The sequence below is a fragment of the Misgurnus anguillicaudatus genome, chromosome 9 (assembly GCF_027580225.2).
Source record: "Misgurnus anguillicaudatus chromosome 9, ASM2758022v2, whole genome shotgun sequence".
Classification (NCBI taxonomy): domain Eukaryota; kingdom Metazoa; phylum Chordata; class Actinopteri; order Cypriniformes; family Cobitidae; genus Misgurnus; species Misgurnus anguillicaudatus.
The window spans coordinates 22201770-22224581 of NC_073345.2; the positions used below are offsets into that span (position 1 = coordinate 22201770).

Consider the following 22812-nt stretch of genomic DNA (forward strand, 5'->3'; position numbering starts at 1 on the left):
TCCTACATTGACAACCTTGCTCAAGGTCACAAGAGCCAAACAAAAACACATTCACTGCACCCGGCAAACTGCATCCTTGAAAAGTTCCTTTGGCTTGGATAAAGCGGCTATGCCCATTTGATTGCTTTCATCTAAAACAATAATAAAAAAATTCAATATCCAGAACTGCAGATATTCCCATGAAATTGTTTGGCCTCAGCACTGTGCGAATACCTTTTTTCTAAATGTCATCAGAAAGTATATCAGACAAGTTATTACACATCATTACATAAAGTTTATTACATAAAGTTGATGACAAAGCACTGCCCATATTTCTTTCTACCATCACCATTGTTTATAAAATACAAACTTTTAAATGAAAAACTAAACTATATTTTCATTGGTTTCTTTAACTGGTCAACTAGTTCTGCACTGAATAATAATGACCTATTGGACATCCATTAGACATGTGTTCTGAAAAAGGCAGATTACACAAGATCACAGCCATTGGAACAGACATTCAACAAAAAATCTAAGTATCTCTTGTATTGTCTCGAATATAAGACGACTCTGATTATAAGACGACACCCACCCCTTCAAAGTGCACCTTTTAGAAAAATGCTTTTTGATCTCGCATAAAGTGCCATATATAACCTGCAGTGAATCTGGATTTAAAGGGACACTTTTTGAAAATATGCTCATTTTCCAGCTCCCCTAGAGTAAAACACTTTTAGTCGATCTCTGGGTCTGGCGTTAGCACTTTTAATATAGCTTAGCATAATCAATTGAATCGGATTAGACCATTTGCATCGCGCCCAAAAACAACCAAAGAGTTTTGATATTTTCATATTTAAGACTTGACTCTTCTGTAGTTACATCGTGTACTAACACAGACGGAAAATTAAAAGTTGCGATTTTAATTTTAGTATAGTTCCCAGCCATATCGGCCAAGAAAATCGCAACTTTTAATTTTCCATCGGTCTTCGTACACAACGTATCTACAGAAGAGTCAAGTTTTAAATAGGAAAATATCAAAACTCATGTGCACCGAATGGCCAAATGCAATCTTTTGTGTGCGGAACATAGGTGGAACATAATATGTTGTGTGCGTTTCCACACGAACATATTAAGTGGCGGAAGTCTCCGCGTTCAGCGCAAGAAAAGATTTTTTTTACTTAGTTGTATATTCGTTTGATTATTTATGTAAACGTTTACCGGGCCGCTTACGTGTTGCGTCTAAAAGCGCTTGTCTACGAGCGGTTTTGTTCTTTCAAAAGTGCGTGAGAGGTTGCTCGTCTTTCGTTGCTTTCTGTGACAGCGAGAATAAGGAATGCGCGATCAGATTTTTCATCTGCACCTCACGTCAATCATCTCATTGTCACAATGCGATCAGCTGGTTGGGACAGAGAAGAGCTGTAACCCGGGCTTACTCAGCTGATACTCAGCTGCGGAGGTGTTCGTTAGTTTAAGTCACAGCTTACATTGACGACACAAGCAAAGATTAGGAGAAACGTGTAAAAGATAAAAGATGGCTATGTATGCAACTCACTAATCTCAATATGATTGTATACTAAGTAGTATATCATCATGCTGCTTGCTATGCAGTTACACATAGAGCTGTAATATTATTTTTATGCAGTGATGGTACATAGCCAATCCAATACTGAGTTAAACAATCCAAAATAAATCAAAACAGAAACATTTTTTGGTGGCAAAAATGTAGACTAGTAGTTCATAAATGTATTCAGGAATTGAATTTGTTAGTTTAGTGCAAGGATTTAGTAGAAAAAGTTTAAGAGAAGGTTAAGAAAAGAGTTACCTACTGTTATAAAATAATGTAAAAAAGTATGTTATTTAGTGGAGAACTTTGCAGTAGTATTTTATTTATTCTTTTTTTAGGGATGCACGATCTTGATTTTTCATGGGCGGTTTTATACCAATTTTCTTAACAAGCAAATTGGCCGATTCCGATCCGATTTCCGATTTCTTTTCTTATCAAGCAACAAACAAGAAAGAAAGAAAGTATACATAAACAATATGTTTATTTGGTATTTAACAGGCTAAACTTGGTTTGGCTATTGAAAACAGTAACTGTAACCATCTAAAATGAACAGCAGTAACTGTGCAGTAGGCTACATTCAATACAAACATAAGTGGTTAAATGAGACCATGAGATGGATTGTTGATTGAGGGTTGATGGTCTTGCCTGTTTTGCATTATCAACAGACTTTTGATACTTATTGTGTTCTATCAGGTGATGAACTTAAATGTCTGACCAAGTTTGTTGTGGTGAATGCAGGGATCTCAGGTTTTATTTAAAAGTTTGGAGTGACATAACATCTGTAAGGGGAGGAGCCCCTCTGCCCCACCAAATTCTCAAGTTTTTGCTAGCAGTTCAATGTTACCTTTATTCATAACTGACCAGCACATAATAAGCACAATATAAATTATAACAATTGGTAAGTCTGATGAAAGACAAACAAATTTATCCAAATTAAATAAATTGCTCTAAATATTAAAAAATACAAATGTATCAAAATTAAACTGAAATCTGTATTATATACAGTAGGATTGCAGCACTTGCCATAAGCGTGTATTTTAAGCTGTGTTTAAGAGAGAGTGAAGGTTACATCTCTAGAACTACATGGCAATAATAATGAAAATACATCTCCAGTCCTTTCATTAATTTCAGAAAGCAGTTTCAGGTAAGCTAAAGCTTCTGATTGCAAAGCAGTTGGAGAGTTTTTAAATAAATCAAGCATAATTTAACATGAATTTGGCTATATTCAAGAAACCTGCGTTATTTACAGCATTTATCGGATCTTGCTCTTCTAACTTTCACTCTGTGCGTGCAAGCGCCGCGCATCCACGTGATTGACATCAGAGGAGCGCGAGAAAAACTCGAGACAGCTAAACTCGACAGATAACTTCCCTGCGCCTCGTCCATTAATTGTAAATAGCAGGAAAAGTTATCTCGTCTCTTAGAAATATAAGGTGTGAGTGTGTAAACTGACTGAAATGCGTGTATCTCACAGTGAATGCGTGAGACTTGAGAGCCCTGCGAATGTACTGTTGTTAATCTCCGTGATTTACTTGTCCTTTACAGACATTGCAGCTTGCAATCTTAATGTTCTGCGCACAGATTTCGAAATGCTTTTACACAAAAGACATGTTTGCGAATGATAAAAATGTAGTCTTTGCACGCGGGTGCACTTCCGGAAAAATCGGCAGAAAAAAATACAAAAACCGGCCGGTTGCCGATCGTGCAAAAAAACGGTGGTTCCGATCTCTGGCCGGTCAACCGTTTTTTTTTTATTTTATATATATTTTAGATATTATATTCGAATAAAAAGTGTTGTAAAAAAGTGTAAACAAATTGTAAAAAAAGTTTATAATAATGAACAACCTGCAGTTTAATGTTTGCATTTTTCCCTTACTGTACCGAAAATGAACCGAACCATGGCTTCAAAACTGAGGTACGCACCGAACCATGACTTTTGCGTTACACCCCTAGCTAATGGTCGAATTAGAGTAAATGGATTGTGCTAAGCTATGCTAAAAGTGCTAGCGCCAGACATGGAGATCACCTGAACGGATTCTAAAACGGAAAAAATCTAATGTTTAACTCTAGGGGAGCTGGAAAATTAGCATATTTTTTTTAAAAAAGTGGAGTGTCCCTTAAATAACAGTTAGCCTAGGCTGTCCATATCATTGTGAAACAACACGTAGCCTATTTATATTTTATTAACAGTAAAAGTCTGCCTTACTGTAAGCGACTGTAGTTTATCAGGTTGCGTCAGTCCAGGTAAACTCGTATACGTGTATTGGGCGCCACCTACCTCATTTTTTGCGGGTGTACAGTATGATTGATAAGTAATAGTCTACGGCTCGAATATAAGACGACATTGTTTTTTAAGAGACATTTTCGTGATAAAAATGTCTTGTATTCGGGACAATACGATATATGCTTTATCGCTCAAAACTATCACAATCCCTACAAAACACTGGATTATATATAAGCCAATAACAGTAATGTTGCAACAGCAATTGTCTCAGAATTTAATGTTAAGTGCAGTCATTTTGTAACACAAGTGGTGCTTTAAAGAAACTGCAGTGAGATTGTTTTAGACTGCCATATGTTAAAGCACAGGGTGCTAAAATCTGCTCAATAAAGTACCTTCCCATCAAACCCTGTATCTACAACAAATGAAAGCCATAAATGTTTTTTTTTCTGGATAAATCCAGATCAAATCTTTGTTGGTCAACTAGTCGACCATCCTGTACATCCCCCCATTTCAAAAAATGTATCTCTCACCTTCACAGTGTCCAAGTCTCCTGCTTTTGCTGCTTCTAAAAGTCTATAATCCACGTCTGAGTTCCTCACTGGAATGTTTTCTAACAGACACAACACAAAACATTTTATTCAAAACACGAAAACCCCCCAAAAATAAAGCCAAAATCCGAACATTCATCCCGTACCGTTCAAGATCTGCTGCACAGTTTCATTGCCCATCTGCGCAGCCGTGAACCCCTGCAGAGATACAACAGCTGGGTCGGCTCCATAACTCAACAGCAGTCTGCACGTCTGTAAGTGTCCGGCCAGAGCCGCCCGGTGTAACGCCGTCTGGCCCAGAGTGTCAACGGCATTAATCTGTACAAACGCATGGAAAGAAACAAACAGAAGTGAGTATAGTGAAATGTGAACAGTGAAGTGCACAGCAGAACGCAGCCCACCAAGCAAGATCATAGCGGTAAGTAAACTTGGCCTGTTTTGAAATGAACACAAACATGAATTAATGAGACAAGCCCTTGGGGAAAATTCTGCGCTCCTTCAAAGACTGTCAACACCGAACAGCGAAGTACGAAAAGATCATGTGCATAAGCGTATATTTTGTCTGTTTGAGCAAAGCACATCTGAATGTGTAGGCTGTGATGGCTAAGCTTTAAATGGGATGAATATAAAAGATGAAACTGTTGTGAGCGATTTAGACCACACTGCAAAATAAAGTCAAATACGATTAAAGTAAATTAATAAAAATAGTAAACAAAGGAAACAGCAAAATCTGACTTTTCCGTGTTTATGTGCTATAATTGGGTCCCCAGTGGCAGTGCTTGCATGAACCTAGTAAATTTAAAAAAGATCAACCTAGTAACTTAGTTTAGAAAAAAATAGGTAATTGAAATTTGGTCCCCCTTGTGATGTCAGAAGGGGATAATACCGCCCCTTAATCTGAACTATCCGACCACGGCACTGCCATTTTAGTGCACAGATCAGCTAATTTGCATTTTAAAGGACACACCCAAAACTGCACATTGCTCACACCTACAAAATGGCAATTTTAACATGTTATAATAAATTATCTATATGGTATTTTGAGCCAAAACTTCACATACGTACTATGGAGACACCAAAGATTTATTATACATTTCTAAAAAGTCTTGTGAAATGTCCCCTTCAAATAATTTGAAAAAGAAGCAAAAACGAATGTTTTAAAATTTAAATAATGAAAATAAATAAAATAATCAAATAATATATAAAATAATAAAATGGATATATAATAATATAAAAGAAATAATAAATACATTACAAATATTTAAAAAAAAATTAAAAAAAAAAAATTTTTTTATTAAATACAACCAAGGTTGTGTTGTTATAATTATAATTAATATTATTATTATTATTGATACTACTGTTGCAGTTTTTACAAAATATTAATATCATCACCATCCTTTTATATAATATTATATTTGTTGTCAGTATAGTTACTGTTATTACTATTAATAATAATCAAGTTATTATTATGGGCATTAAAAATATTCCTGTAATCATAACAATCCCTAGAATAATTATTGCAATTACTACCATTATTGTACATGCTATTATTAAATATACATATTTTAATAATTATTATAAATATACTTATTACATAAATATGTAGTATTATCGGTTTCATTTATTATTATTATTTTTATAATTTTTATGCTTACTATCATTGCTTCATCATCTGTATTATTATTGGTTTAATTTATTATTACTATTATTTTGCTTATTATTATTGCTTTAGAACAATACCATCATCACAATTGCTGTTTTTTGTTTGTTTGTTTTGTTTTGTTGTTTAGTGTTTTGCTTAATTGTCTGTTTTGCACTTATAATAAAATAATAATAATAATAATAATAATAATAATAATAATAATAATAATAATAGTAATAAAAATTCAACCAAGGTTTGGATTAAGTTTGTAAAATAAGGCATATTTTTATGTACTATTCAGAATACAAACAAAAAACAAATCGAGTCCGATATGCCAAAACACCCCGAATTATGCTGCCTGTCTAAACAAACCCATAAAAATCAGTGGAGATCTCCAGCTAATACGCAGCCAAAGCCACCAGCTGATTTTCTCACTTCAGATGGCTTTATTCTTCACGCGTCCAGGCTCTCTTATTAACACAATGCTCCAGTACCATATGTTTACCGGTACCCACACGGCCTGTAAACACACGCTAGCTACAACGTCCTCTTGTATTTGAACCTCCAGCCTGACTAATTATCCAGCCCATTGACTTATGTTTGAAGACGACCTGGCCGCTGTAGTTTGGCAGCGAGCTGGGTCGCGACACAAGTTAATGATCGGCAGCATTTCCACCTAACAGATGGACACCAATGATAAAATGATGGAATTCGGGTTATAGCGAGTAGGTCACAGATTATTCATCATGCAGATGAGCTGGGATGCAAGGGTAGGGGAGGACAGCATTCAAAATCAAGCTACTTTGGGCAACATAAAGAGCCAAAGAGGAACGCTGGACAATACAACATTGCGTAAAAGCAGTATGAGCATGTTTGGTGAACGCAAGCCCTTTTAGATTCACTCTCGGCTTGAACAAAAGCAGCAGACAGGGATGAGATTATTTACAGGAGCGTTGTCTCCCCGGTCTCTCGGCTGAAGAATAGCTGATCGTTTCTGATGCTCTCAGCCAAGACGAGAGCTGAATGCCTGATCAGTTAGTCGATGCTTATCTGATTTGGCTCTCTGAAAGAGCTCCATTGATCTGGAAGTCTTTTACCCCTTCTCTGCACTGTAGAGGTAATGACATGACTTATATAGCTCGTAAATGGCCTCCAGTTTCTCCGACGTAGCCCAGCTGTGCGGCTGAGGCGGCGGTCTGTTTACCTATTCGGTTTCAATGGAAAAATTACTTGCCCAACATTGACGCGGTCCTCTCATGTGTGCAAGACAAACCTTTAAAACGTATTAGAGAAATATAACGGGCTCACTACAGAGAGGTTTAAATACACTGGGGAGCGCAAAATAACTAGGTTTTAAGAGAAAATCCAATGAAACAGTAATGATTAGATTTGAAATATGCGATCAATAAGGTGAATGGGTAATGAATGTAGTGTTGTAAAAGGAAAGGCGCACCCAAAAACATATATGGTCACATTTGCATTTATGCATTCGGCAGACGCTTTAAGCCAAAGCAACTTACAGTGCATTACAGGTATACATTTTTTGTCAAACGTGTGTTCCCCGAGTTCGAACCCATGACATTTTGCGCAGCTAACGCAATGCTCTTACTGAGCTGATGGTGGAAAAATGTGAATGTTAAGATGGGGAAAGATTTTTGCACAGATTATAATTGTAATTTGATCAAATCGACTGATCATGCACAGTCTTTTCCGTTCGCTAAGATAAGATCATTAAGTGTGTTGTGTCCAGTCTTAAGGGACGTTCACATTATAACAATAACTATAAAAAATATAGTTTTAAAAATCGTTTTAATTTAAAGTATTAGTCAATTTTCTTAAAAAAAAAAAAAATCCAGATAGTTTACTCACCACCATGTCATCCAAAATGCTGATGTCTTTCTTTGTTCAGTCGAGAAGAAATTATGTTTTTTGAGGAAAATATTCCAGAATTTTTCTCATTTTAATGGACTTTAATGGACCCCAATACTTAACATCTTTAATGTAGTTTAAAACTACAGTTTCAAAGGACTCTAAATGATCACAAACGAGGCACAAGGGTCTTATCTAGCGAAACAATTGTCATTTTTGGCAAGAAAAATTAAAAATATGCACTTTTAACCCACAATTTCTCATTTTCCTCCGGTCCTGTGACGCGCCAGCGCGACCTCTAGTAATACGTCAAAAGGTCACGTACGACGTATGCAAAACCAAGCACCAGTGTTTACAAGTGTGGAGAAAGAGGACCGTTCTAACGTTGTTGTATGTTGAATGATACTAATTTATGTCTTTGTGTCAGTTTATTGTTTAAAATGGTCCGCAAAAATGTGCTTTCATGTAACACGTGACCTTTTGACGTCATTACGCAATTACGTGAGGTCGCACTGGCTCGTCACACAGCCAGAGGAAGAAGAGTTGTGGGTTAAAAGTGCATATTTTTTATTTTTCTTGACAAAAATGACAATCGTTTCGCTACATAAGACACTTATTCCTCGTTTGGGATTGTTTAGAGACCTTTTAAACTGCATTAAAACTGTTAAGTGCTGGGGTCCATTAAAGTCCATTAAAATGAGAAAAATCCTGGAATGTTTTCCTCAAAAAACACAACTTCTTCCCGACTGAACAAAGAAAGACATCAACATTCTGGATGACATAGTGGTGAGCAAACCATCTGGATTTTTTTAAGAAAATTGACTAATCCTTTAAAGAAAGGTGTGTTAAAAACAACATAATCACTTTAGTTTAGGGACAACACACTAAATGCGTTGTCCCAGATTATACGCATCTCTTTGTTATTATTGGAAAAACACATTTTGTGTTTTATTTTAACACAAAATCAACACAAAATGACACATAATGTGTTAAAAGCACAAAAAAGTCTAAAAATGAACACATCCTTTCTTAGAGTATAGCAGAGTTCCAACCTCAAATATAAAGATAAAGATACGAGGAACGGTATCGCTGGAAACACCGAGTGATTTTTTTCAACTGATTAATTATAAACCAATGACAGCCAATTAAGCTACTTGAATATAAAGTGCACGTGCATTTAAAATGACAGGCACTGAGAAGTTGTTGAGGTCCATTACATAAAATTACCTCAGATGTCCAGCACTGTTGTAACTGATTTTATAATGTTTTTATTCTACTACACTGACCATATCAAAACGGAAGATATTAGATTACAAAAACTAGATTTCCTGTTTAGAGATATGCGAAATGCTGGTTATAGCCGCTGTAAACGCAAAAAGAACAGCGTATTTAAAAATGATTTAGTTAGGTCACATACATGTTTTAATTAGGAAGATATAAAGATGTAAGACTTCTATACATTGATAAGCCGTTTTAACGCAAAGCTAATAATTTAAACCACCGATAAGCATGCAAATTACTTTTACGAAAAATCTAACAGAGCAGAATTTTGCTGTGTTAGCAAAGTTCACTGTTAATTTTTCTCCTTTTGGAGGAATGTGATGACTCAAACGCATAGCCAGTTAAATGTGACAGTAATGCTGCACCACTGAACTGATATTGCTCAGATGAGAAGAGGCACTCATTCTTTAAGAGAGATACATTATAAACTTTAAAAGCTTTTTATTGTTTTCCCTGAGTTTTATTTATAATGTCATCAAGGTTTCTAGCTCAAAAGAGAGTCATAAAAGGTTTGGAAAATAAGGGTTAACAGAACTTCATTTTTCGGTGACGTGTGCCTTATGCAATGCAAAAAATTACTTAGTTTTTTTGTCTTGTTTGTAGTACAAATACCTACAAATTCTTAAATCAAGATGCTTTTTCTTGATGAGCAAAATGAGAAAATAAGTCTAGTTTTTAGACAAAAATATCAAATTTAAAGGAACAGTACAGTATGTAGGATTGTGGCCAAAACTGGTATTGCAATCACAAAACTTGTGACTAAAACTGGTACTGCAATCACACAACTGGTGGCCAATACACAAAATGACAACATAAACATCAGTTGAGGGCTGCAACTCCACTTTTTAAATGACAAAATCCTGGCCAGACCACTGTTGTCAGTTATATAAGTAAAATTTAAGTGAATTTGTGCTTAAAACAAGCAAAAAATATCTGCCAATGGGTTAAGAAATATTTGGTAAAACTTTATATGAAGCCCATGCTTATAGTGAATTATAACTCCCTTTATAATTGTTTATAGGTAATTATTACTATTCTATAAATATATTTATAAAGATACAACAGCACCTATACCCCATTATAAGAACAGTTATAGTTATTATAATATGTTTAATATTATTTATAAGTGATGCATTTGCATTTTCAATGTGCATGATCATAATCCATTATACACTGATTTATAATATATTATTTAAATATATTATTATCGAGTGCATTTTTAAAAATGCAGTCTGCATTGTTATAATGTCATTATATTAGTTACGACTTATTAGTAATGCAGATTTAGTTCTTTGTCAAATAACTGAATTGTTTTATATTGTTGTTAACAGCAATGTTGTGAATTACTGTTGCTTTATTATATTGTGAGTCATAATACAGTTATTAACCTTTATAAATGATTGATGACTTTAACTAAAGTAAAAGCATACGATACAGTTTTCCTAATGCTAAGGAAATCATGAAGATGTTGTTCATTAAAAAAAATAACGTTGCTGTGTTTTACTAGTATTTAAATTGCAACAGTTTATATTAATAGAATTTTAGTATTTTTTATTTTCATTACTTTATTATAGCCAGTATTTTTACTAAACCTTTTAAAATGAATAATGAATAACATCCTCATGATTTCCAAACATTTGTATCCTAGGCTTTCACTTTACTTAAAGCCATCAATAATGCATATATAGAGGTTAATAATTATATTATGGCTCACAATAAGTAACTCAAAACATGGCTATTAGGGATGTAACAATTAAATTGCATGTGTCCCATTAAAAATGCCTTTCTGAAATCGATTCTGAATCGCAAGGCTGCGATTCTGTGTTTCATGCACAGCTTGTGCGTGTACTACGGCATTTGGTCAGTCATTTTATCAATCTAAAATCATTATGAGTCAGAGTCGTTTATAATGGCATTTAAAAAAGCAACACTGGTTAAATAAAAATCATTTAAAATATTCTTTATTACTATGAAAATTGAAGAAAGATGATATATATATATTTCTGTAGACATTTCCTGGAATAGCGTTTGTAATGCTGCTACTTCTGTGGCACAAAGGGAGTTTCTGCATGAGAGCGCCCCCTGGCGTTCGGATGTGCCGGGATTTCAACGTAAATCATTAAAATTCATTAATTGAGAAAACGCGCATTTGCGCGATTAATCGTTACACCCCTAACGGTTATTAATGACAATATAAAAAAATTCAGTTATTTGACCAAGAACTAAATCTGCATTACTAATCATTTGTAATATAATGACGTGATAACAATGTAGGCTGAATCTTTAAAAATACACTCATGGAAGTATATGACTAAAATCAGTGTATAACGGATTATGAGCATGCACATTGAAAAGCAAATGCATCACTTATAAATAATAATAAATATTATAAATGTAACCATAACTGTTCTTAAAATGCGATATAGGTGTTGTTGTGTCTTTATAAATATATTTATAGAATAGTAATAATTACCTATAAACAATTATAAAGGGGGCTATAATTCATTATAAAGATGGGCTTCATATAAAGTGTTACCAAAATTTTTCTTGATTTTTTCTTGAATTAAGTGTTTAAGAAAAACATTCTTACCCAATGGGCAAACTTTTTAGCTTGTTTTATGCACAGAATCGCTTAAATTTGATATTTCTTGTAGGGATGCACCGAATCCAGGATTCGGATTCGGCCGAATACTGGGCGTTTTTGACGGGGTTCGGGTTCGGCCGAATCCTAGATTTTTTTTCCACCGAACCGAACCCTAGGCTTGCGCTACGCTGGTCGACGTCACGCGGCCGTTGATTACACACATCGGGTGCTGCCGTGGAGATGAGCTTTTTCTTTCGGTGAGCCTAGGGGCTGGACACACCAAAACTTTTAAACACAGCTGAAAACGCCTTGAGGACGCCAAATGCCAGCTGTTTTTCAGCCGAGCGCTTGGTCGCAGTGATGCTTCAACTGTGAGCCGGTTGGTTGCTGTGGTAATGTCCCGCCCCTCCTCCACTGTAATTGGACGGCCGTGTGAAGACTGTGACATTGACGAGCGGAGCTTCTAACTCAAAGGGGCTGGACACACCAAAACTTTTAAACGCGGCTGAAAACGCCTTGAGGACGCCGAATGCCAGCTGTTTTTCAGCTGAGTGCCAGCTTTCCTCAGCTAATCGCTTTGGTAGTGCTGATACGTCAGCTGTGAGACGGTTGGTTGCTGTGATACTTGTCCCGCCCCACCTACACTCTGATTGGACGGCCGCGTGAGAACTGACATTGACGAGCGGAGCTTTTCTTCCAAAGTTGAACATTTCTCAACTCTCTGCGCCGGTTTTCAGCGCGGAAAAAAACCGCTAGCTGCTGGCTTATTTGAAAAACGCTGAGGTTCCATTGAAATGAATTGAAAACAAGCCCCGGCCGCTGGCGTAAAAGCGTTGGTGTGCACGCCCCCAAAGTATATAGTTTTCAGCGCGGAGCTGCTTGCTTATTGGAAAAACGAGCGTGTCGCAACGCATCGCTTTTATTATGCATAGGCTTATGGTAATTGTCAAAATAGTTTTCCAACTTGTCATCCTGGCATAATGTACAGTTAAAATTAAATAAAATGAAAAATACACTGCTGTGGACGTTGTTTACTTCATTAATGTGCTTTACTGTGTTAATGGAATAAGGATGCGAGTAGGATTCGGTATTCGGTTTCGGATTCGGCCGAATCTTAAAAAATCTGGATTCGGTGCATCCCTAATTTCTTGTTTAAAAACTAAACTTATTTTCTTAGCTTATTTTGCTCATTAAGAAAATGCATATTTTTTAAACTTTATTTATTTATTTTTGACAAAAAAAAAAGAAAATAAAACCAGACAGACAGACCAAGGGGGAAAAAGCATCTAGATTTAAGAATTTTTAGATTTTTTTACTTAAAACAGGACAAAAATACTAAGAAAGAAAGACATTTTTTGCAATGTGGATTAATGGTGGGCGATATCTCGATATTCAAACTATATCGATACATATTTAAAACTCGAAATGGATTTTGACATATCGTATATATCGTATATAAATTTTGATTTCGCCACTTTGCTTCTTTGCCTTCTCTGTGTGCTGTGCTCGCCCCTGCCTCCTTGCTTTTGTTCCCCCTCCCCTCGCGTGTTGTCTCATTTAACACTGGCCACCACGAATAGATCTTCCATGATTACCATTTACATGTATATTTTACTGTTTAAAACGGCTTAAATTCATTGTTGCGAGCACTCAGCGTGCCCCTCTCTCTCTCTCTCTTGTTGCGTGAAGCTCTTCGACAGAGCGTCTCTCTCTCGTGACAGTGAAAAGGTGGCAGTGCTTTAATGTCCGTTTCTCCGTATACTTTTCTTTTTTTTTTTAAATGTTGCAGAAGCACTTTGTTCCTACGTGAACTACCTCTTTGCACTTCAATAAAAAAGCCCTTGTGGATTTTGACATATTTGTTTTGCAGTAGTTTTTGGGGAGGGTATTTTTCACGCAAAGCCATCGAGATATATATCGGCTATCGAGATATATCAAAATATACCGAGATATAATTTTCACTCCATAGCGCCCAGCCCTAATGTGGATTGTAGAGCAATGTGTCAGGTTTGAGTGCGTGTGTGAAAAATGAATACAGTTATGTGTAACATATCCACAGGGAACAGATGTACCTTTGCTGCGTGTTTCTGTAGCACCTCAATGATGTCATTGTGCGCCCGCTCTGCTGCCACATGGAGAGGCGTCATGAAGCTGTTTAGGGAGAATAAGATAGCAGTGAAGAGGGGAAGGACAGAGCTTAGCATCAATCTCCAGTAGATGAACTTGAACAACTTAAAGGCACATTCACTCACTCTTTGTTTTTCTCATTGACATTGGCTCCTTTCCGTAGCAGCAGTTCAGCTACTTGTTTTCTTTTCGGGTGGGGTGAGGCGACGGCACAGTGCTGAAATAGTCATAATAGTCACAGGTACTGTCACTTTTCACTTATATTCATTTATTTAGCAGATGTTTTAAGAAAAGTCAGCTAACAAAATACATTTAACATTTTGCATTAAATTCAAAAACCTGTATGAAATTTTAAGACAAAATGAGAATGATATCATATGAGATATCATATGAGAATGCTCAGAAAACAATTTTTATGTCCTTTTTGAAGCTTGACAGCTCCAGTTGCCATTAATTTCTAATTATATGGAAAAACAGGGAAGAATTAAACTTCAAAATGTCTTCAACGAAAAAAGAAAATCTCATGAGTTTGAAATGACATGAAGATGAGCAGATTTGACAGAATTTTAATTTTTAGGTGAACTGTTCTTTTAAAATCTGCTTTCATCTCGATCTCACAGCCATATGATCTTTGAAGTCAATCATCAGGAGCTCACCAGTGCTGTCTCGTGTGTCTGCGGGTGCTTGAAGTTGATGATCTCCAGAGCGAGGGTCTTCTTCACCTTTGTCATGTCTGCTTCCCGTGAAGCCTGAAGCAAAGAGTGACCCTTAAATTCATCTGGATGGGAAAAAAGAGAGCATATTTAGAGAAATGATGCTAGAAGCTTCAACAGCAGAAGTGGTAAATATAATTCATCAAGACAAAGTGTAAAAAGGCAGTAATTGAAGCTGCACAGCTGTAAAGCAATCTGGCATTATGACTGCAAAATTTATATTTAGGTTATCTATAATGTACGATTGCACCATCATACATTTCAGATCATCTGGATTTGGTATGGTCAATCTTGCATTAAATGCATTTGAAAAATAATTGTAAACTCGAGACCCTACCCAAAAATACTGAAACCCAGTTGCTTTATAATAAAAAATCCCTTTTTGAAATTTCATATTTAAAGTAAAAACCAACAAAATGTAAACCATATAAAAAATAATAAATAAAAGAAAAACTTGATTATACTATGAGAAAGTGTAATTTCTTTCACAGCTACATTAATTCGATTTTCAGACGCATTTAACCAAAGTGCTTTTGAGGAATAAAACAACTAAAAAAGCACTTATCTCACAAAAACACATACAGCGGACAGTTTAAAACCCAAATTTCACATAAAGAAAGTCATGTTTCAGTCAAAACTGCACTAACTTGCTTCACACAGAGAAAACAGATGGAAAATTCACAGGCAAGAAATATAACAATGATGCCTGCCAACCTCATCAGCAGACTGAAGCTCATCCACAGTGCCTGAATAATGCAAAATAAGAATACTGCATATATAAAGCAGTCTTTTTGAAATCTTGAAGTGTCTGTCTCTGTGCCAGGAGGTACATGGCAGAAACAACTGGCACCGTTCTGCTTCTGGCTCACTTGCACGTGCAAGGTTAAAGAGGAGGTGTTAAGCAATGTTTAAAGATCCTGGTCTATCGTCTTTACCCGAGCCAAATACCAAATTATTTAAAACAAAAACAAAAAAGAAAGGCACTCCAGTCGATGTCACTGTATTAATGCCATTCACTAACAAACACCCTTGAACATTGACTATATTCAGAATATACCATAGGTTTTTGGTTTGCTACATAACGTTCAAGATCTTTGCCTTTGGTACAATAAAATAATTATTTTGTCCATTCCTCTTAAGAAGGATATGAGAAAAAATAAATTACAAAGACAATAAAAGATAAATTAATATACAATAAAGAACAAACAAGGAAACTAATAAACAATAAAAAAGTCAAAATAAGTACAAATTAAAAACTGGTAATAATAAAATTGATATTAGGGATAAACTGAATGTTCGTTAGCGAAACTATTTGGCTAAAAATAGCAAAAAAGCATGTTTCTCTGACACTTTAAAATGCACACACTGCCGACATTTGTTGCATTTATTAAGCGTGCGCACCTCTCACTTTATGCTGGTTGCTATTTGATTGCATCATTAAAAACATTATTTTTCGTTAAAGTGAAAAAAACTTTTCACTTACACGGCCAAACAACAAAAATGTTTTTTTTGCCATTTTCGGCTGAATAGTTTCAGTTGCCGAACATTAAGCGCAATTAAATATTACACTGCAAAAAATGACTTTCTTTCTTAGTATTTTTGTCTTGTTTTCAGTAGAAATATCTAAAAATTCTTAAATCAAGATGTATTTTCTTGATGAGCAAATGACTTAAGAAAATAAGTCTAGTTTTTAGACAAAACATATCAAATTTAAGTGAATTTGTGCTTAAAACAAGCAAAAAAATCTGCCAATGGAATAAGAATTTTTTTCTCAAACTTTCTGCAAAAAATGTCTTATTCTATTGGCATATTTTTTGCTCGTTTTAAGCACAAATTCACTTAAATTTTATATGTTTTGTCCAAAACTAGACTTATTTTCTTAGGTCATTTGCTCATCAAGAAAATACATCTTGATTTAGGAATTTTTAGATATTTCTACTGAAAACAAGACAAAAACAGTAAGAAAGAAGTAATTTTTTGCAGTGTAAGGAGAATATTTTTCATTACACAAATAATTAAGTGCCATCTCTCCACCATAAAGCCCGGAGTATAGTCTGCACCCGATAGTCATTCAATGTTTACAAACCTTGAACAGGTCTATAGTCCGAAAAATACGGTATAGAGTTTGTTTCAACAGAGCATCCGCTATTGAAATGAGACCGCAAATAAATATCATAGAAAACCTTGGTGCTACCAGCACAGATATATTTTATTTCTTTGTCATGCATAACAAAACTTTTTGTTATTTGTTGCACAAGTTTCCCAAACTTGGTCCTGGATGGCAGCTCAAACCCTAATCAAACACACCTGAAGTAGCTACGTAAAGTCCTACTAAGCATACTAGAAACATCCAGGCAGGTGTGCTAAGGCAAGTGGAAGCTAAACACTGGAGGACACCGGCCCCTCAGGACTGAATTTGGGCATCCTGATGTACACCAACTTCTGTTGCAATGTTTAAAAACCAACCCAAAGAATCCTAAAAAGTAGTCACGTAGGTAAAAATATATACTCACATGTGAGCCTCTCTTTGAGTTCTGGGGTCGGGGCCATGTCCACCGCACTTTTCCCGTGGCAGTTGACCAGAGTGGGGTCGGCTCCGTGACTCAGCAGTAGTGAGCAAACCTCCACTCGGTTCTTGGAGGCAGCCTCGTGCAAAGGGGTGAACTGCCAGAGGTCCATAGCATTGACGCACGCTCCATGCTGCAGAAAAACATTCAAGGTGAGAAGAGGACTAAATCACATGGCAAGGAAGTAACTAACTCGGAGGCTTTGATTCATTTTCGGATATGTTGAGAACATTGCACGGTTCTTCTTGAGCGGTTACAGCAGTTTTAAATCGATTATGAATTTCTATCTACTGGGGAGTCTGCTATGCACCAAAAGCTGAGTTAATAGCACTGTGGGAGAAGAATATGTACCACTTTTTTTTAATGGCAGCTCTCCAAAAGCAAGACATCAACTTCCTTTTGAAGGCAAAGGGTAAGCAGTACCCAAAAAGTTCACTCATTCTTCATTTACTTTCCTCCGTCAAACACAGAACGTGATTTAATGTTTATGTTGCTTTTGCCATTTTTGGAAATTGACAGCCCCATGTCATGTTCCACTTTAGTTGTACACAGGTGCAGCATTTAACATTGTTTTAAACACCCACTGAAATGCACAGTTTGATGCATTAATGTTATTTCAACTGAAAGAGGATCTTAATACAGGACATATTGAATGGCTTCTCCCACTTTAAAAACAGCCAATAGTGTTTGGTTCAGCCTGGAATCTGATAAGAAGTTGTAGTGCAGAATGATGTCATAAAAATCATTGATACGTATTGGTGGAAGTGAAAGACGTTGCGTCTTCTAAAGTGAATTTTGTCAATGTTTTGGAGCACATTCGTTTATAGATTTATCCTAATGTAAGGGCCCAAAAAACATGAAATTTCCTAATGACTTTAAACTTTGTGTTTCACAAAAAAAGTCTGTAATGTACTTATGTCGCAATAGTTAGCTTGTCCGGAACAAAGCGTCCACATAATTCGTCTGGGTAATATACTCATGCCGCAATAGTTAGCTTGGATGGAACCGACCAGATACTCATATACTATACACTTTACTGTATGACACTTACGCCCCATACGCTAATACGCCCCTGTCTCGTCCTCGAGGACACTGAGACTAATGCTATGTACACACCAAACGCATAGCATCGCGTTGCTTGTTCTAGATTTCTCGCGGGATTTAACTTTGTGTCATGCAAATTATTTGCTTTTTTGCTTTGTGTCATGCAAATTAAAAAATATATATTTTCAACTTGGACAAAGGCGCATTTGAGGCGAGTAGCGCGTGTTTTTGCGGCAAATCGCCCCACCTAATTCGTGTCATTCACATCGCCCCACGCGAGGACGCGTCTGATCACGTCTTTCTATTGACTTTGTATGTAATCTACTCACGCAAATAGTTGAACTTGCGTTTGGTGTGTATGCCCCATTACAGAGCCAGTTTCTGCTGCCGTAAAGGTCAACACGAGTGAGCTGCTGTCCAATCAGCATAAATGAGGAACCTCAAGATGTGACTGGAGAAATACATTTACTCTGGATGTGATAAAAGGATTATTAATTGTCTTTTTGATCATTGCACAGCCCATTTAATCTGATCTAATGATTCACAGGGCTTAAGGAGATCTGAGGAGCTGCTGATATCATGATAATCTCTCCTGGGGGCATGAGCGCACTGTGTGTAACTCAGCTCCGCTGTGAACCGAACTCTAGACTTTGTTCTGGAGACAGGTGGGCCGCTCTGCAGGGCTCTGTTGACACAGCAAGAGTGCTAGAACACACAGTGAGTATACCATCCCAGTTTTGTAACACTTACAGTTTGGTAAATAATGAATCTGGGCCAGTTTTGATGGATTTTTGGCTCAGCTGAGAGACTTTGTTTGCGTTGAAACAACATGAACGTAGGACAGAACATGCAGAATAAAGCAAAGTGTGTAGAAATGGAGATATGTTTGGTGCGTGATGTTCTACCTAAGATAAAGCATGTTAAACTGTGGAGTCAATGCAGTTCGCAATAATAATAATATTAAAACGCAATGGTTTTATAGTCAGTACCAGTAAAATACAATTGATGGCAAGCACACAGTTGATGGTACCTATTGATTTCCATACTATTCATTTTTTTACTACTATATAAGTCAATGGGTACTGTAAAGCAATGTGCTTACCTTCATTTATCAAAATATCTTCATACTCATACCAGATAAAAATAACATGATGGGGAGTAAATTTGGCTAAACTTTAAGGTCTAGTTTAAAAGCAGATGCCCGTCAGTCAGTACCAATTCTTCTCAACAACTAAAATATATACAAATCCACTCAGGTTTCATACCTTCAACAATAGCTCTGTAACCTCATAATGTCCGTACGAGCAGGCGTTGTGTAGAGGAACAAGACCACTAAAAAAACCAAAAGAACATCACAGTCTCAAACATTGTTTCTTTATTGAGATACCATGTGGTCTTCTTGTCTACTATAAGTCTACCACGTGGTAACGCGTGAGACAGATATATTTAGATAGATATATATAAACTGTTGTTACCTACCCCTTATCCTTAGCGTGAACATCAGCGCCATGTTGGAGCAAAAGCTGAACTATTCGGACCCGGTTGTATCCAGCTGCCAAGTGCAGGGGAGTGGACTACAGGGAAGAACAGAGATAAACCAATTATGACCAAATTGATCTAAAGAGATCCTGACATACGTTTCACCTCTCTGAAAGAGTGACAAGAAGTGTCTTTGCTCTCCTATGCCTCTTAAAAAGTATTATTGCATCCATTTTTATCTGTCTGATATTAGGCTGCCTGGGGAACAAGGGAGGTTTTGGTTTGCCAAACACGTGACGAGTTTCTCCTCCAGGATGAGCTGAACTTTGCCATAAGGAAGTCACACTTCATTGCAGCTTTGCAGCTCGTGGACCCACCTGACAATCGAATCTTGAACAAGTGTTTTACTCCCACTGGGATAGATTAAGGCTTTTAAATCCAAATACAACAACAAGAATAAATCATGTGACAACGGCACAAATGTGTATAGAAAAGCACACGTGGGTGTATAACAACAGTTCCTACATCGCATTCTGCACAAAGACAGTATGATGATGTTTATAACTAAAGACGATGACTACGTTTACATGTACACCGAAAGTGTAATTATTTCCAATAATAAGAGTAAGGAATTAATTGCAGTAAGCAAACCTCTTCACTCCTGTTTACATGCAGTTATTATTTTCGGATTATTTGCCTATAATTGAGTTATATGCTGTATGAAATATTATGACAATGCCCTTTAATGGTTTTATACGTTGCTGTTGCGTTCTTTGCACAGTTTCGGGATGAAGGCTAACAGCGAGTCGTGTTGACAAAGTTCAGGAAAAACTTCCTAAGACAAGTTTACTAGGAATTTTGTGCTTAAAGGGACACTATCCTTTTTTTGAAAATAGGCTCATTTTCCAGCTCCCCTACAGTTAAACATTTGATTTTCACCATTTTGGAACCCATTCAGTCGATCTCCGGGTCTGGCGCTACCACTTTTAGCATAGCTTAGCACAATCCATTGAATCCGATTAGACCATTAGCATCGCGCTCAAAAATGACCAAAGAGTTTCGATGTTTTTCCTATTTAAAACTTGACTGTTCTGTAGTTACATTGTATACGAAGACTGACGGAAAATTAAAAGTTGTGATTTTCTAGACCGATATGGCTAGGAACTATACTCTCATTCTGACTTAATAATCAAAAACGTTGCTTCTGTAACTTGGCTGCAGGAGGCGCAATGATATTAGTCAGTGCCCGAAAATAGTCCCCTGCTATTTAAAGTTACCAAGGGGACTATTTTCGGGCACTGCGTAATATCATTGCAAAGTCCTTGATTATTACGCCAAAATGAGAGTATAATTCCTAGCCCTATCGGCCTAGAAATCGCAACTTTTAATTTTCTGTCGGTTTTAGTACACGATGTAACTACAGAAGAGTCAAGTTTTAAATAGGAAAAATATCTAAACACTTTGGTCATTTTTGAGCCAGATGCTAATGGACTAATCAGATTCAATAGATTGTGCTAAGCTATGCTAAAAGTGGTAGCTCCAGACCCGGAGATCAGCTGAATGGATTCCAAAATGGTAAAAATCAAATGTTTAACTTTATGGGAGCTGGAAAATGAGCATATTTTCAAAAAAAGTGGAGTGTCCCTTTAAGGTGCGTGACAAAAACACATGTGCACTTCAGTTAGTGTGGTATAGATGCAATAAAAGTGTTTACATGGCTGTGTATAGCAATTAAAATTGGCCTAAGCAACGTTTGATTACGATTATACTTGCGGCGAAGTATTGTGTTTACATGGCATAATCGCAATATTTCCAAAATCTCGCATTATGAGGGTACATGCAAACTTAGTCAAATGACTGATTTTCCACCCCAAGGCAATAAAATAAACAAACAAGCAAAGAAGTTAATTTAAAAAGACAATAGTAAACATCAAATGAGAACGTAACAAGATACTTAACTTTCAGATGTCAAGCACTCATGCATTCAGCATTCAAGAACAAAACATAAAAACCAAAGAAAAAGACGATCGAATACAATCAAATGAAATGAGGATCAGGTGGCGGAAACAAAATCAAATCCCCACAAAGGTCTCCAATGAAACGTGACAAGGTACACAAGAGTAAACCATGACAGTGATGTATTGATGTGAATGAAGCACAGTGCATTCTTGCTATGTCTCCTGCTATAAGCACGGATCATTCACCATACAGCTAAAAATGCACAAAACAATAAAGAAATCAATTTAGAAGAAATTGAAAAACTTCCAACTGTGCCTCTCTGTTGCAAAATAATGATACCAGTATGCAGTGATAAAGTTTCGTGGGCATGCACACCACCTGGAGGTTGTAAAAGACAAACCATGTGAAAGTGTGAGTGGTGGGGTACAAGGGGTTTATTAGCCCTCGAGCGGTAGGTACGCTAAGCCTCCTTTTTTAAATTGAAGGATCACACCACGGTTTACCCCTCAACACCTACACCCAGTTTTATTGCATTGACAGCAGAAGTGAGTGAATGAAGAATGATCAACCGAAACGCCCACAACGTGAAAGCTTTCAGAACCAGCAAATCAATTAAAGTTAAGAAAACCAATAAACCAAAAGCGAATAAAACGAGTGCAATCTTGCTCAGAACGTTTATTGAAGAAACAACTTACCAGCATTTTCTGAGATGTCGACTGATAGACAATGTCGCCAGAATGACAAATAATAACAAACAAACATAGAAACAAAAACAAAAAAACAATGACATAATGATAGCATTATGTTTTCTGGCACGTTCTGTTAACAATTTCTCATCTTTTGTACTGCAAATTTCTATGGGGCTTTCTTAATGTAGAGTGCCTGCAGACATAGAAAATGTCAGTACCGCACTGATGCTGACTGAAATGAAATGATTTCAACACTGGGAGGAAATGTGGACAGTAAGAGGCAGTCTATCATACCCTTTACTCTAAGGGGAATTCGCAGCGTCTTGATGAAAGAGTCGGTGGCTATTCGATGGCACTCAACCAAAACTGATTTCAGGTGGCTGTGACTGAGGAACCGCACAGGCTGCTGGATAATGTGATTCATTTTGTGGCAGAACACTGTGCTTTAGTTGTCCGTGTGCTTTAATTGTCCATTGAATTTGTATTATTGGTTGAAAAGGCGAAAATAGCAGATCAGACAAACAATGTTTTCAAAGGGTGCAGATG

The 22812-nt window shown here is 36.5% G+C and overlaps 1 protein-coding gene across 4 annotated transcripts in view; it reads right to left on the reverse strand.

The window, feature by feature from the left end:
- Positions 1 to 22812, reverse strand: part of tnksa (tankyrase, TRF1-interacting ankyrin-related ADP-ribose polymerase a) — a 122709-nt gene that overhangs the window by 26391 nt on the left and 73506 nt on the right. For 2 of the 4 annotated variants that reach the window (XM_055180783.2, XM_055180781.2), the window contains 9 exons: positions 22273 to 22293; positions 19619 to 19713; positions 19405 to 19471; positions 17042 to 17228; positions 14472 to 14593; positions 13941 to 14032; positions 13761 to 13839; positions 4459 to 4630; positions 4295 to 4374 (listed from right to left, as the gene is read on the reverse strand). In XM_055180783.2, the coding sequence (XP_055036758.1) occupies positions 4295 to 4374; positions 4459 to 4630; positions 13761 to 13839; positions 13941 to 14032; positions 14472 to 14593; positions 17042 to 17228; positions 19405 to 19471; positions 19619 to 19713; positions 22273 to 22293 (915 nt within the window). The remainder of the gene's footprint in view (positions 1 to 4294; positions 4375 to 4458; positions 4631 to 13760; positions 13840 to 13940; positions 14033 to 14471; positions 14594 to 17041; positions 17229 to 19404; positions 19472 to 19618; positions 19714 to 22272; positions 22294 to 22812) is intronic. The other 2 variants (XM_055180784.2, XM_055180782.2) reach the window with 1 other exon arrangement.